The 16,276-nt window shown below is 33.4% G+C and overlaps 1 protein-coding gene across 4 annotated transcripts in view; it reads right to left on the bottom strand.

Moving 5' to 3' along the window:
• Window positions 1-1,889: 1,889 nt before the first annotated feature.
• The window catches only part of ODF2L (outer dense fiber of sperm tails 2 like), a 58,345-nt gene continuing 43,958 nt past the window's right edge, over window positions 1,890-16,276 (bottom strand). For 3 of the 4 annotated variants that reach the window (XM_074597788.1, XM_074597789.1, XM_074597790.1), the window contains 10 exons: window positions 14,843-15,028; window positions 13,402-13,511; window positions 11,717-11,852; window positions 11,047-11,157; window positions 9,804-9,908; window positions 8,491-8,649; window positions 6,328-6,449; window positions 6,079-6,241; window positions 5,053-5,178; window positions 1,890-3,241 (listed from right to left, as the gene is read on the bottom strand). In XM_074597788.1, coding sequence (XP_074453889.1) covers window positions 3,113-3,241; window positions 5,053-5,178; window positions 6,079-6,241; window positions 6,328-6,449; window positions 8,491-8,649; window positions 9,804-9,908; window positions 11,047-11,157; window positions 11,717-11,852; window positions 13,402-13,511; window positions 14,843-15,028 — 1,347 coding nt within the window. In that variant the 3' untranslated portion in view covers window positions 1,890-3,112. The remainder of the gene's footprint in view (window positions 3,242-5,052; window positions 5,179-6,078; window positions 6,242-6,327; window positions 6,450-8,490; window positions 8,650-9,803; window positions 9,909-11,046; window positions 11,158-11,716; window positions 11,853-13,401; window positions 13,512-14,842; window positions 15,029-16,276) is intronic. The other variant, XM_074597791.1, reaches the window with a different exon arrangement.

Here is a 16,276-nt window from a genome sequence, read left to right as displayed (position 1 = left end):
CAGCAAAAGATCTAATTAATTATTTAACATGGGTAGCAAATAAAGCAATATACAGATATTGGGGAAAAACAGTAACATTGTAGGTGGCTTTGATTTAATTTACAAAAAGAACACTAGTATGAGTTCAGCCATGCACTCTCTTATGAACCTTGGATCATCCTGAGTCAGCTTTTGTGAAAAATTACCGCAAAAACCTAATCAAAAAATCCTACAACGCATATAATGCACAACATTCAACTATGTACCCTAGTAAGTCTATGGTAAAAATGTCTTTTTTACTAGAAAACCTACTAAATACAGTAGAGAACGCTAGCATTTTAATCTCTATTTTTTCCTCTAGCCTGTTCTTACCCAGCTAAAATCTCTTTACGACTTTCTACCGGGCACACTCATCACTGAAAGCATGCTCAAACTTTTACGCAGAATTGCTTATTTCTGCTGCTTTTCTGGCCAAGGACTTCCGGAGCAGCAGAAGAGAAACCTTCCACTTGCTAAGAGTGCTGTGAATGAGCACTACCAGACTGAAAACATCATCAGATAAGCAAGTACAATAAGGACCAGTAACTGTTGGTTTTGTAGTTTTTCTGTACATATTTGTAGCAGTAAGATGTTTCATCCAACTGTCTGTATTTGAAAACTGCAACAGCATATGAAGCTTTTGGGAAAATGCTAAATCCAAATCTCATTTGAAAAAAGGCTGAGAGGTGAGATGCTGGTAACGCCATTATTATCAAGGGCTTCTAAAATCATCTGGGTGAAAACTCCCATAAAAGCAAGAATAATGAGCCTGTTTCTTCCTGAAAAATTAAGTGTCACTTTGCTATGTGATGCAGACAGTAAAATTAAAATCCTTTAAAGAAAAATATCAGCATTCCAAAACACAGTCAGTTCAGTATAGCTGTATCCAAGAATTCTGCAGCATGACACGTGGCTTTCTAGGCTGTAAAATGAACAAGGCAAGAACCACTTCAGCTGTATTTTACACAGTTACTAAAAATACAAGCAGCAATCTAGAGTAAATGCCAGACCCTTAGGTAGCTAGAAAAATAATTTCATTCATTACTTTATTAAAAAAAAAACAACAAAACACAACAACTTCTGGCTCTAAATGAGCTAAAAAAAATTTAAAATGCAAATAACATGATCAGCTAACACCGGTTCAAAAAGGCACCAAGAAAAAAAATAAGTGATCTTTGTGACTAGTGTCCCTATTTCTACCCTGCAAAAAAACCCTGAGAGCGCCATAAAAACTTCACCATCGTTTGGAAAATGCTGTCTTCATTCGATATTTCTAAGATTCCAAAGATCAAGAATGTATATTCCAGTGATTGAATATGAAGAAAAGGAATGAAAGTCTAGATTAATAGAATGGAAATTATGGGTTGAGCTGAAAAAATTTCTAATTTTATAACTTAAATCAAGTCACATATACTTTGACATATCTGACATTTATTTGTAGACATTTAGAGGTAAAGAAGTACCTGAAGCTGTCAGCAACTTTAATAATTCCAGATCTATTCCTCGCAAATGACAGGAAGAAAAAAAAAAGGAGGGGGATGGGACGGGACATCTAATTTGCTGGATAGCAAAAGATATGCTGAGATCAAGTTACCATACATCTTTGTATCATTTATCAATGAAAAGAGTAAAATTTTCCATAATGACTTTTTAAAAACCAGTCATGGACTGGATTCAACTCTTTATTTCTGAAATCTTTCCTTCATAAATGATGACTTTCAAAAAGGTTTTTATATTTTATAAGTAGCACAAGCAGAACTAAATGAATACAAATATGGTTGTAAGTATGTGTGTGTAATGCAAAACCTCCTGAAATTTAACAGAAATATTTGCTACTAGCATGTCATATGTAATAAATGATAATTTTATTTTTAAAAAGTGCACACAAGCAGATCATTAGCACTTACCAGTATTTGTTAGGATGAATAAGCATTTGCAAAAAAAAGATAACATCGACATTCTACATATCATAAATAACTAACAATAAAATAATATGTTTAACAAGCAGGTATTGTCTGTGGATGAATTAACTTATGTTTTCAGTCAAAAAATATATATTACTAAAATACACATTCTAAATTACATATATTTATCTGAATGTACTACTTTTCAAAAAGCATATCACAGCATTTATCTATAAAAACAGTTACTTTCTCATCAGACTTGATTTTTGTATTAGCCCTGCGTCAGCTGAATATTTACATGTGTTTAACCTGAGGCATAAGTCAGTCAGTGAACAGCAGTCTTGTACTCAAACACAAATACTTAAATACCTTACTGCGGCTGCGTCACCGTGAAAGGGTGTATCAACATATTCAGAAATTAAACTGTAGCTGTATCTAAAACACTTCCCTACTTATATTTGTAAAGTATTTCTATAGTATACTTTTGATCATAATGGGACATAGGGAAAAAAGGCTGGATGGGACAGCCTTGTGGCGGCAACTATTCCATGCAGCGTGGTAGTTTGGTGCTAAGCTATAGGGAAAAGAAAGGAATGGAACCTAATGCTCTCTAAATTTTTGCCTGTCCTAATAGGATAGATGTTATTATCTTGGGCAATTAGATTTCTATAGTAACAGAAGTATAATGACTAATAAATATTATATAATTATTAATAATTAAAATGCGCAAATTACTGTGCAACCAGTCCACAGGTGTTTTCTTACCTGATGTGAACTGAAAGGTAATCTGTGATCGTCTGCGTTTTCCATGGACTAAAAGGACGCACGTAAGATTTTACAGCACATGGGAAATTCACAGTCCAACTTACAACTTTGTATGCATACCCCACACTTACACACCTGTCACCACTGTCATGCAGCCTGCCTTTTCACTTCTGACCCATGAATAATACAATTATTTATATCAGTAATACCAGGCAAATTTCCCATATGTGACCAGCCAGTAGGATATAACATAATGACTGACCTGCTTTTCCCTGCCCACAACGGAAGTTTTCCTAGGGAAGAACTAACATTATAGTGCTCAATCCTGCAAGATACTATAAGGTCTCAACAGCCTTGCCTCCAACAAGACTTAGAGACAAACATTGAAAAGTTTCTTTATTGTTAAATAAACTAAACTAAAGAATTCAGCCAAACATTGTTACGTATGAAGCTTTCAAAAACTGCACATAATTCTGGATGCTCTGGTTCTTGTTCTCTGACTTCTGCAGGCTGTTCTCCAGCTCTTTCAAGCATACTTCATGGTGCTTTTCATTCTAAGGAAAAGGAGAAATGCAATGCAACTTAGAAATAAAATACAAATCAATAAAAATCATAATGTAAGGCTTATAAAAATTAGGTACTAGTTGTCTTATTTACCTGTGAAAGTTTTCAGAGGCTGCACAAAACTGAAGGTTCCCAAAAAGGCCTCAAAATATCAAAGCTTTATTTATGTTCAGTCAGGACCAAACTGAACATGTCTGAATAGGCTTATAATCCAGAAGAAGTCCTGGGAACGTAAAAGCTAACCTTCTGAATTTTTATCATGAAAGATTTCTAACATCTTAAATCTATTATGGACTTAACACTCTCTCTCATGTTGATCTGTCAGGGAAACATCTGTTATTGATCTCTGATGCAACATGATTTTTGCCGCCTATAGTTCCTTACATAAAAACGATGATTAATAGCAATATTACCTGCTCATTAGTTCCATACCTGATGCACACCATAGATCATTTGTTACATAAATACCACAGATATTCAGGTATTTCCTTTTATGTCTATTACAGATTTGAGATGCTAGTTTGCTAAAATAAATTCAGTTTCTAAAAAATGGAATTATAGTCATCAGATTTAAATCCAGCCTTAGAAAAATGTAATCAGGTTAGAATGAATAACTGGATAAAGTTACCTTCACAGTCCTATTTTGTTTCCAGTTTCACTACAGCAACAGGAATAAGACCATTTTATCATTTTCCATAATGCATTCTCAGTTATATGTAAATTTATTTGGAATAAAAAGCAATTAACTAATTTAGAACAGTTCTCTCAGACATATATATCTTTCACATTTATATTTTAACTGTAAGGTTCAAAGAAAATTTTCTTTTTTTTCTATTTTACTTATTAAAGTATACTGTATTCAGAACCATATCTCAGATGTCGTATTTAAATCTTGAAAAGAGTTTGCATTTAGGTTGGCTTGATTTTTGTCTTGAATGCTTCAAGTCAGGATATGGAATATTGTTTTTGAAAGTCTAGGACAGTGATAATAAACCTTTTTAGTGTCTTTATATTTATTTTAAATAGCTTTGTAGCTTATTATTACTGATCACAGGACAAATCTCTAACTGTATCAAAACTTTGATTATAGAAAATGATTTGCCATCACTAGTCTAAGGAATTCAGCTATGTCTCACATTTTATTAATAGCGAATGTGCTGAAATTTTCTGGATTAGATAAAACAATAAATCAGACTTCTTTCGTTTGTTTGTTTTCAGAAAATATTACTCATCCAAAATACCTTCTTAGACTGTGGCTTTGCTGGATAGCTAAGTATCAACATATCAAAGCCTGGGCATTCAAAGGTTTGACACTTTGAAAAATCAGAATCTCTCTTTTGTTACTAACTACGTTTATGTGCAACATCTGTATATAAACTGAAAGCTTTTCAGAAATTCCGGTATGATCAGATTCTTGTAATCAACTCAGGGAAAAAACAACAAACCCTCTACATGGAACTGTGATGCATTTATTCAAATCCAGGTATGTTTACTGAACATGATTAATCTGAAAGGGAAATTACAACTTCATACATATTGCTTGATTTTTGCCTTGCTGGGAAAACTGGATTGAGTAAGAGATACAAACTCAATAAAGTTCCAGTGATTTAGATAGACTGGGCATGTTAAGTCTATTAGAAATGTCAATATACAAAGTGTATTGTCAAGTTGAATTATTTTGCTGTTCCCGAAAGTGTGTATCAGTGCTATTAGTAGTGTGTTTTTCAGTAAAAGGAACTTTTACTGTAAACAGTGATATGGTAAGCAATTTCTTAAGTCATAAGCAGCATTATTTACTCACACGGTGAAATATGCAGAGAAGTTGTTTTTTCTCTTCTTGCCCCTCTCTCACTTCAGTTTCAAGAACTAACATTTTTGCCTGAAGGGCTTGCTCTTTGTATGACATTTTTTCCAGTTCTTCAGCTATCTATAATAGTAATGAGAGAGAAATGATGTTTATTTACTTTCACTTAAAGCCCAAACTGAATTATTTTCTTATACCTTGGCATTAATAGCTCTATTTCCTATTCCATCATCAATACTTTATTAATTTCCCATGCACAGAAATTAAACAAACCTGGTAAATATTATGGCTAAATTTGAAAGAAGTTTCAATTTGGAAAAAAATGTAATATTATTGGCAGGGAGACACTTTTGTAACTCATTTGTAAGTTAAGACAAATGTGTTATTTTTTCAAAACCAAATCAATATCCTCACACAGTATTGTGAAAATTCATATAATTTATCTCAACATGATTAATCTGAGACAGAAATTACAGCTTCATACATATTTTCTGATTAAACCAATATAATTCACTGCAATCTAATCGCCTACATTTCCTCTTCCATTTGATTTACTGTTTGCATCCTTTCTGTAAATGACACATCTCTGCTTAATATTAAAAGCGTGCAAAGCCTTCCTCTAAAATGAGAAAGATTTCAACACCAAAGTTCTTCTGGGCTGCCTATTACAAAAAAAATAAGAAAAAGGCAAGATTAAGGTTTTTTTTTCAGAAACATTTTACCACGTGTGTGGGATTTAATATTAGGTGGTTAAAGCAACTTGATTTGTCACCAAAAAAATGATAGTGAAATGTTGGTCCACTGAACTTTGTTATTAATTTCAATAGCATCCAAATTCCGCAAAGAAGATGAATTGTGCCATCCACGTTTAAACATGCAGAAATTCCCAGTAACTTTTTAGTTTACTCCCTACATGCAAAATAATCTTGTCCCATCTTTTCTTCTCCAGCACATTTGTTTTTAAAACTATTTTTAAATACAAAATGGCACACAAGATTAACAGATGTATTAAATCATCAATACCATTTTTCTCCCTTCTTCCAAAGCAGATTCCAGTTGTCTGCTTAATCCATTATATTCTGCAATTTTCTCTTCAAGCTGGAATTTACTGCACTGAAGATTCTCATCTTCTTTTTTGAGCTGACAAGCAAGTTCTTCATTTTGAAATTCCATCTTTTCTAATTGCCTTTATGCAAAACAAATTAATACATTATAATTCACTATAGCAGAAAAGTGTAGGAAACAACTGCAGTCAGATTTTTAAAAAGTTACCTTTTAAGATCTTCATATTTCTTCCGAATGTTACAGTTTTCTTCTTCTAAGGAATGACTGCCCATGGAAATTACACTGTCTTCCTCATGTGAAAATGACAATTCGTTTCTAGTTGAAGAGGCCTATATACAGGATATTACAGTGTAAAGTCAGCTTGCCTATTAAAATCCAATCAAACAATTTAACTGTAATTTCAGGTAAACACTACATTATATTCAAGTAAACATTATCTTGTATTTAAAACAAATAAGATACAGCCAAAGTAGCAGACTAAAACTGTGTGAACACTTTAAGGCTGAAAACCTGCTACATAACAAAGTGAAGTCCTAACGAAACCCATATGCTGCTCATGCAGCCTTGTGTATTAGGAGTTGGCCGGTTTTACCTCCTTGTGAACTTTGACTCTTAAGCTTTAGATTCCAGCAAAAATAAGTTCCCTCACACTATTGTCACAGGAAGCATAGAAATAATACCGCATATATATAGTTATCACACAAGAACAGTGTAGCACTGGCAAAGAATTTCAGAAAGTAGTGAATATCAAAAAAGACAATCAAGTTCATAAAAAGGTGTATCAGTAGCAGATGCTGAAGAAAGCAGGAAGCCAAACTGTCTTCCCCTGCCCAGCATCCAGACTGACAAACTTTTACATGTTTTCTTTTAAATCTCATAACAGTAGTGATAAGATTATTGCTCTTGCTGCCATCCATCAACACTAGATTAGCAATAAACAGCCACATCACCAGCCTGCTGGCACCCTTATTTAAGGGGCAACCTCCATCATTCACTGGATTACCTCAAACAGTTCGGTCCAGTAATTTGAGCTAGTCTGGCTAATTTTGTTTAAGTGAATTATAGGCTGCTCAGCCAGCAGCCTGGTAGTAGCAGAAACCTCCAGCAAAGGCGTAGTAAACTGATGTCCTGGTCCAGCTGAACCCCGAAGAGGGTTTCTGCATGTGTCCAGTTACTTCAAAAGGAATTTTTCTAAATTCTGGTCACAAGATCAAGTATTAGAATCTCTCAAGGGCATCACCAAGATTTAATGCTCACATTTAACTGCTGTTCCACAAGACTAGTGATTATATTCACAAATACTTCACTATACTTAAAGAATTTTTTTGCATTTATTCAGGAAAATATGTAGTTAGATTAAAATTACATACATCATTTTATATATGCATCTCAGAATTAATTGTTGCTTAAGTACTTTGCTAAACAAAGATGGATTTATGAGCATTCCTGTAAGGAGTATTTAAAATTATACACTCAGGAACAAAATTTGATACTATAAAGATCATCTTGACAAGAAATTTAAAAAAAATCAAGGCCTGTTTTTTTTGAAAGGCATACAAAGTCTATAGGGACACAGAGACTCACTATGTTTCAGATGAAGTTTTCTCACTGACACAGGAAGATTAAGCCCCTTTCTCACCCTACTGATTCGAACACCTTTGTCATTTGTGCTAGCAGAGTATTCTCTTCTAACTCAAAAGCACATCAAAAGAAAGAGAGAAAAGAGAACAACAAAAAACCCCAAACTTAGCCCTGGCATTGAAATTGATGTCACAGAAAAAAAACCACCTGAGGAATTACCATATTCAGGCCTAAGAGAAAATACAAGCAGTAGTGCTAAAATACGGCTAAAAATAGAAATTATACTATTAAAGCATATTTTAAAAAATATTTTATCAACCAACACAATGTAATCATTAAAATGTTAAAGTTCTACATCATCAACAATATAATTTATGAATATTTATCTGAGCAAATATTGTCTGGTTTATAAATTATTCATTAAAAACAAAACTAATGTGGAATTAAATTATTCCACTAGATAATAACTAAACTTGCACATTTATTTCCAGGGAAGAATTCTGCAACACTTCTCAGGACATAAGTATTCAAAAGGATCAAGAATATATTCACTTAAAAGACAGAATCTAAAAGTAACCAATCTTGTCACATACTGAATTCACGTAAATATAGTTGGCAATAGTTTTACTCGCATTATGCTATTTCTACAGAAGAAGCTTTTGATTTATGAAGCAAGTAACAAAGGAAACCGCACAACTATCACACATGCTAATAGGAAAAAAATGTTCCACAGACTTTCTTCCACATAATTTTCTCATTTATCTTTAAAAATCAGCATGTTCTAAGCACCTGAATCTGTATCTCCTTAAGGGTTTTGCATTTCTGTGCGTGGATTCTTTCCCAGGACACGAGCTTTTCCTGATATCCTTGCTGCTGTTCCTCAGCTGCTTTCAGCAAGTCACAAACATGTTCAAACTCCTTTAACTCAGCCTCCGTTTTGTCCCTCACCTGCACAGTAGCATCACAGGAAAAAAATGTAAGTGTAAAACCATAAATTAATTGTTGTAATAGTTAATTGCTTTCCATGTAAGTAATAAATCTGAAATTCTACACAAGTTGCATAATATCACCTATTTTATGAAATACTGACAAAGTTACAAGTTCACCATTGGAAAAATTTCCATCTCTGACTACATTTCATTAAATGACTCAGTAACATTCACAATAACAATTCGCAAAATTATGCAAGTGTTAAGAGTTCATCATGCAATACCCATATTTTGATTTTATTTTTACTGCAATATATTTTAGGAGATGGCATACAGACACACTAAGCATCTTATAGAAAAAAATTTTGACCTTACAACTAGTGCAGTATTTGAAAAGAGGACACCACCTAATGCAATCTGAAGTCACATACAATGCTGTGCAAATATTAGTTATAGGCTAAGAAAATATTATTCTCCATTCTACAACTCAATCATGGAAAAATAAAGTTAGTATGGAATAAAATTAACACCTAAGATGCTTCTCTGTGACTAATTCTGTTCTCTAAAACAGAACATTGCAGGCAATGCAAAACCTATCCCTGCCTCAGCTTTATCGCTTAAAATAACATGTATTTTGCTGAGCTGAGGGAAGTGATTTCCTACCAATTTTGTATTGTTTTCTGATGTTTAAGAGTGTGTTAACTGTATTCCAGTATTCAGATCCATCTGCTGAAAAACTTAAAACTCTTATCTGTATGGATTCTCTGTTTTAACTGCTAGTTAAAACAAAGCAGTCTTACAGTGGGTTTGCTTCCCTACGCAACTTTCACAGCTGTTCTGTTAAGAGATCTAGTTTTAAAATCATCAACAACAAAATCACATTTAAAAGCGAAAAATGAATTCTTGATTCTAAAATAGCAGCCCAACTCCTTAGTCATTACTTTAGGAACCTTTTCTCAACTGTTTGCAATTGTGTAGTATCCAAAAAACCACCAGCTCACAAGTAAGAGTTAGTAAAACATTCAGTGAATTTAAAAACAATTTTATACACAGAAGAAGAAAAAAAAAAGAGCCAATACCTTGTGACTTCTAATAAGTGGATCACAATAATGTAGGAAAGATCAATGTCCTACAGAATTGTTTGGAAACATGCTTTATTACTGCAAAACTTACTTTATCTACTCCTAAGCATTTGTTTTCTGTTACTCTTTTGTTTTCATTTAAGACTGTTCCACATCTGGATTTCAATTCTTCTATTGCTGTTTGCAATTTTTGTACCTAAGACAACATATATTTTTACACAGATTTGCAAGGTGTTTCTTTTAAATGTAGAAAAGATAGAATCATTAGAATGAAGCACAAAGGAACATCTTTGATTTCTAAATAGAATTTCAATATTTATCATTATATGAAGTTATTTATTTTCATTATCTTACTCACCACAGCAACTATAAAAGGTAACCCAGTAAAAGCACTCCGATATCAACATTTTGTTTTAAACAACAGAGAAGGAGCTAGAGAAGCAGCCAGTATGACTCAATTCTCTCTCCCCAAATAACAAATATCACTGACAGTTCCCATCTGGGCTCACCAGAGGTACGAGCTAGGGAATTTCATCCCACTCACTGCTTAAGCATAGCTGCTCCCTGGAACTACATCTCCCATACTAAAGCTGGCAACATTAATTGTCGCTATGCATTCCAGAGACAAGGCACAATGGTTGTATTTAGATTTTGTATCACATCTTTTCTCTTGTAAATGATTTTAAAAAGAGATAAGTAAAGACTGTCAGTGAAATGGTGCCTATACTATAGCAGAAATATATGCAACTTTGAATCAGTGTTCAAAAATGTCTTGTTTGTGAATAAAGCCAAATACAAAAAAAGGAATTGATAAAAAGCCCATTTTAAGTCTGATTTATGTGTTTTGCCTGTAGTTTCAATGTGGAGCTACCTATGTAAATAAAAAGACTCTTACAATAGTACTTGAATGCTGGTTTACTGTTCTTAGGAATGTGGAAATGAAGATAACTGGAGAGGTAAAATATCATTGGATGCGTCCACTAAAGACATCAGACTCAAAGTTTACTTTTAAAATATAGCTTACTGGATTGACAACTTCCCTTTTAGGAAGCAAATCTTTTCTAAGCAAGTATGTAGTTAGCTCTTTTTGCTTCAATGAGCTTCAACTGGGCTTCACACAATCCAGTAAGGTTTATGTGTGCTAGTAACAGTGTGGAGACTGTTCTTGGTTATGGTTTGTAATGGTACTCTCTTCTATCATCCTCAATGTTACAACAGTATTACAATCACCATGACAACAAATATGTTTTATTACAAACAAAACCTTTATCATTTCCTCAAAACTGCTTACAAATTTAAAAACCATACTTCAACATTTCAATTATGCTAGTCACCTGATTTTTGTACTGTTCAACAAGGTTTTCCTGCATTTTTGCCTTTTCTTGCAGATTTAGCAGCTCATTTTCAAGAGAAACAGCACTGTTTTCCAATGTAGCAAGGTAAGCCTTGATTAAAATATGGAAAATATAAAAATTGTAAGAGTGTTATTAAAATAACATAATCTACAATGTGATATTAATAGCAAGTGACCTGCAGCCATTAAAAAGAGTGACACAATTATTTATCCTGTCAAACAAAAATGATAGCCCACAGTTTGTCAGCTCATGAGAAGATTTATTTTGGAGGATAAATACAATGCAAAACCTGTAAATCTTTTAAAACTTGAAATTAATAACTGAGCTAAACTCAGTTCTTTAATTTGAAAGAAAGTTTTATAAACATACAAGAACATTTTCTAGTTAAGCAATTTTGTAGCTACTGACAGTAAAATAAATGGCATCCTGGTTAATCAGATGATTAGACAACCCTGTTCCTAGCTTTGCCATAGATTTCCACTGATAAATTTTTAATGTCTCATTTTCACTTACTGTAAAAAATGGATGACAAAATTTATTCTACAGGTTTGGGATCTGTAGACAAAAAGCCCAAAGGGCATTAATGTGGTTACTTCATTAATGTATCAGAAACACAGAGCCATTCAACAGTGATTTATAATGATCTCACCTTTAATTTTTCATTTTCAAGGTAAATCTTTTCATTTTCAGAGTTAACAGAATTTAGCTTTCCAAGAATTTCCTCATCTGAGTTTCTTCTCTGTTCCTCCTTTTTTTTCAGGTCTTCCAAAAGGCTTGTGATCTGCCTTGTTAGATAGGCAAGAACTTCTGCATAATATACAGTGCTTCCAAAACTCTCACTATGCAAATTAAATTGTAACTTAACTCATACTCCTTCATTGTTCTTATTTTATTTTAAAAAAGGGCGGGGGGGGAGAATGCATTTAAGCATCCCAAGAAAGGAGTATCTATTGAAATAAAAAACTGTCCAAAAGAGTGGTCTATCAAGGAAATGGTCCTAGCTCATTTATAAATAAATTCATTACCTATTACCTAGAACAACCAAGCATACTTCTAAGACAACTATGTATACACATCCTGTACAAAATGGAATGATATTAAATTTATAGGGTCTATAAGATAATGTCCTAATAAAAATATTCCATAGCTAGTTTAGGAATGGTACTCTCCATTATTAAAAGCAACAAATTGTGCTTTGCCTCACCATTTTCTTTTCATGTTAATGAAGTTAAACAATGAAATTTGTTTTGCTGTTTAGTAAGTCATACACTGACTAGTAGGACAAGTCTTCCTAGAATGGCATGTTTCAAGCAAAGACTTATATTTTCATCTAAAATAAAAACAGCAAACAACAACTGAAAGCAGAATGAATACTTAAGGGAAGTATCATAGATGTTTCCCTTTTCTTGTTCTTTCCTAGGTGCCTCCTCATATACACTGCATTAATAGAAGGCTAGACAAATTTCTGGACTGATGTCATGTACCTGCACTCCTGTTAAATTTAAAATATGTTGAAAATATTTTCAGAAATATCAGATTTTCTGAAACAAAAACAAAAGAGTCAAGCCAATTTAATTTGAGATGTTACATATTTGAATACAAATCAAGTTCTTGGTAAACATTCTGCCTTAGACCTAGCATAAAGGCATCTACAACTTTCTTTAGTTTATTTGAATTACCGACAGAAAAGGTAAAAGGATATTGTCATTGTCTGCCAAAGAAAATTACATATCCTTCATGTAAATTAAGATTTGACTGCGTAGTTTGAATAACGTTGGACAATTTTGTGTTGTGTTTCCTTACAAGAATAAACTGTTCAAACATGCATCTGAGAGGAACCCTTCACTATCCTCCAGTGGGGCGAGACATTAGTAGAACTGAAATAATTTTGCCATCATTAGTCTCAAGTAGAAACTAGAAGCCCAAGAACCCTCTTCTATACTGCAGTAGACGCAAGGGTTAACACTCAAGCTGCTGAAGCAGTTACTAGATAAGTGGTTTTGAGGAAGCACCATAGTAGCTACTAGCAAGTTCAGGCTAATCAGAAGTATGCAGGGGAAAGAATATGTTCCTTACTTATACGGGGGAACGAAGTTTTAAAAAAAGTTGTGAAATGCAGCAGAAAGAAGGCTAAAAATCTGAAATTTGTTCTAGTCTCCAACTTCTAAATTCTGCTCAGAATTTTTAAAAATAATTTTAAAATTTAAAAAAAATTTAAAATAATTTAAAAAAATACCTAAAATTGTTTACATTGTCAACACTGAGTACTACACTACTAAATATCAACACTGTCTGACTACAGAAACAAAAAATCAGATCAACAGTTTAACTTACTTCTTAAGATCTTCTACTTGAGTTTCTAACGTTGTCTTTCCTTCAACCATTCTACCATGCTGGCTTTTCCAGACATCAGAAGCTGACAGTATCTCAGACAGTTTGAATTCCTAGAGAATACAGGAATTATGAATTATGTAACAAAAGAATGTCACTGAAGAATGCCATCTAGTTCTACAAATTTTTCTAAACACAAGAGCTATTTAATATAAGATGGCTTTATTGGATCTCCCTAGTACAAAACAATGTAAATTTTGTCTTATCTCAAAAGAAAATAAACAAACCTACCCACATTTTAAAAAAGTAAAGTCTAAGTCAAGACTTACTTTCAAGGCAGAGACACAGTAAAACACTGGCACTGTATATCAACAATAGAATACAACAATATTTCAAAATTTAATATGAAAATATTTTCTTACAACAAAAATATTTGTCTCCAATACATCTCTACTAAAAATAAATTACAAAAAATAAAATTCTGCCAAAACACTTTAAGAATTAAAAAATAATAAGTAAGAAATGCAAAGCTAGGTAAATTCTCTCAAAGAAGTATGGATAACTAAGCAATACATGCTATCTTGAAAGTCCACCAGGTCTTCAATGGGGAAAGAAAACAACAGTGCGACTACAAAACATGAAAAGTTCAGGAGTTAGTTGCCATCCCTCTGTACTGATAAATGTACTTAAAGATCCACTACTGTCTTCTCACAAAGATCAAAGAAAACAAAAAGCATTATATACCATCTCCTGGTATACTAACTGGAAAAATATATCTTAAATACTGACATATCCAAAACGATGGCAACACATCTATGAGCATTGAAAACATGCTCCTATTAGGACATCTAAATAAGGCAGTGAAGATCTCAGCACAGTTCTGATCCATCTGGCCTTTTTGAACAATTACACACTGTAGGGATATGCAGGGCAAGAATCTAAGGAGTAATTTGGACTAAGGAAGTTCTGTACTTGGATTTTGAAGTTTCAGAGCAAGCACCTTAGAAACAGAAAGCTAAGTATCCACATGAGATGTCATACATTGGTAAAAAAAGAAAACAAAGACTTTGAACTCCAGTCATGGATTCTCAGTTAATACACTGTGCTTTTGAGTTACTCAGTGTAAATCCAGAAAGATTTAACGGGAAGATCATGAGAGGTGTAACTGAAAGCTGATCATACCCGTCTTACTGACTACAGTTTGAAATGTACAACCTCATGGCTTAAGACATTCACTAAATTTTAACAGAACAAAGGCAGTGAACATAGTAACAGTTTGCATGTCACTTATAGCAACCTTTTCCTTAAGCAAGGTGCAAAAAAATTAGAGAGACACAAACACAGAATGACCAACCAACTTTTCCTATTTTCCACAGGGGAAAGTCTCCCAGTTGTTCAATTTAAAGCAATACAGCACAACATTGCTCACAGCATAGTCACTCACACGTTCTCTTATTCTGGAGGTTAAATTTTCCACAGCTTCTTCAAAGCATTCAGCTCTTTGTTTCTGGGACCTGATTGCTTTTTTCAGAGCAGTCTTCTTTTGCTCACTTGTTTCCCTTAAGGCTAGCATCTGGTGCTTGTATTCACCAACTTGAAGTTTCCACTCTGCTATTTTCTTTTCTAGAGTCTGCAGCATAATTAAACATCAGCTGTTTTCAAATTCTGTACCTTACAGATCATTCTACATGTCACATTATTTTTGTGACATAAAATAATCAGGAGTACCAATTACATTTATAATCTGTTTCCGTAATGTCTTTGTATCTCAAATTTTATGGTTGATACAAGGAGCTAACCAAGGTATGTACAGCAGCAGGCAAGAGAAAATACATGAAGGGAAACTCATTATAAGATGATCAAGAGATGAGGTGAAGGAGGTGCAGAAGCAAGCAAGAGTTGGGAGAAAGAGAGCAATCTAACCATCACTGTGTGCTATTGGAAATGAATGCAGAATTTCAATGTAGAAGGCATGGCCCATTTTTATGACATGGAAAATAAAAGTGGTTTCATAGAATCATAGAATTGCCTAGGTTGGAAGGGACCTTTCAGATCATCTAGTTCAACCATCAACCTAACTCTGACAAAAACCATCACTAAATTATATTTCTAAGAATATCACCTTAACAATGCTACTAGTGATATTCACTGATGTAGTAGTAGTCTGTGTTCTGAATCTATAGTGATCATACACGTAACTAGGGCTGGAGATCAGTATAACTGCATATGAAATTTGAATATGAAAGTTAAGATGTTGGATTTGATTTTTAAGATCTTGCATTTGATTTTTTCAAGTCCAGAGGCTAGAAAAGGCCAGGGTCTTTTCTTGAATATATGTATTACAATATGGTCTGTAATTAGATGACAATATAGTATTTTCTTGCAAGATCTCTGACTTTTTCCCATGTATACAATGGCCCCACTCCACTGAAACAGAATTGTTTAGTGAAGAAACTATTTTTTAATGGAAAGTTATATTTCGTGTTCAATGGATAGTGAAGCAGAAAATACAAAAAGAAAAGATTAAGTGCTGCCTTGCCTACAGCAGAAAATTGTTGAAAGGTAATTAAAACAGGCTGTGATAAAGCTTAAACCACATCTGTAAATCACACATTGTAAGGACAACAAACAACTGTAATGTCCTCAGTGCTTAATTTTGCAGCACTCAGGAAAAATAATACATTTGCATTAAATGTATTTTTAATGCATGTAATTGTATTGTCAAATGTGTACAATGCCATTGAGATGAGAGCTGGGTTCTACAACTGTCATCATATTATCTTTTCTATTGCTGTTAATATTTCTGACTAACTAGATTTTTACATCAGTCTGATGAAGGGAGTGTACTGATCCCATCCAATCCAGGAAGCTGACTTCT

The sequence above is a fragment of the Larus michahellis genome, chromosome 8 (assembly GCF_964199755.1).
Source record: "Larus michahellis chromosome 8, bLarMic1.1, whole genome shotgun sequence".
In the NCBI taxonomy this organism is placed as follows: domain Eukaryota; kingdom Metazoa; phylum Chordata; class Aves; order Charadriiformes; family Laridae; genus Larus; species Larus michahellis.
This window is presented reverse-complemented; position numbering and strand designations above follow the sequence as displayed.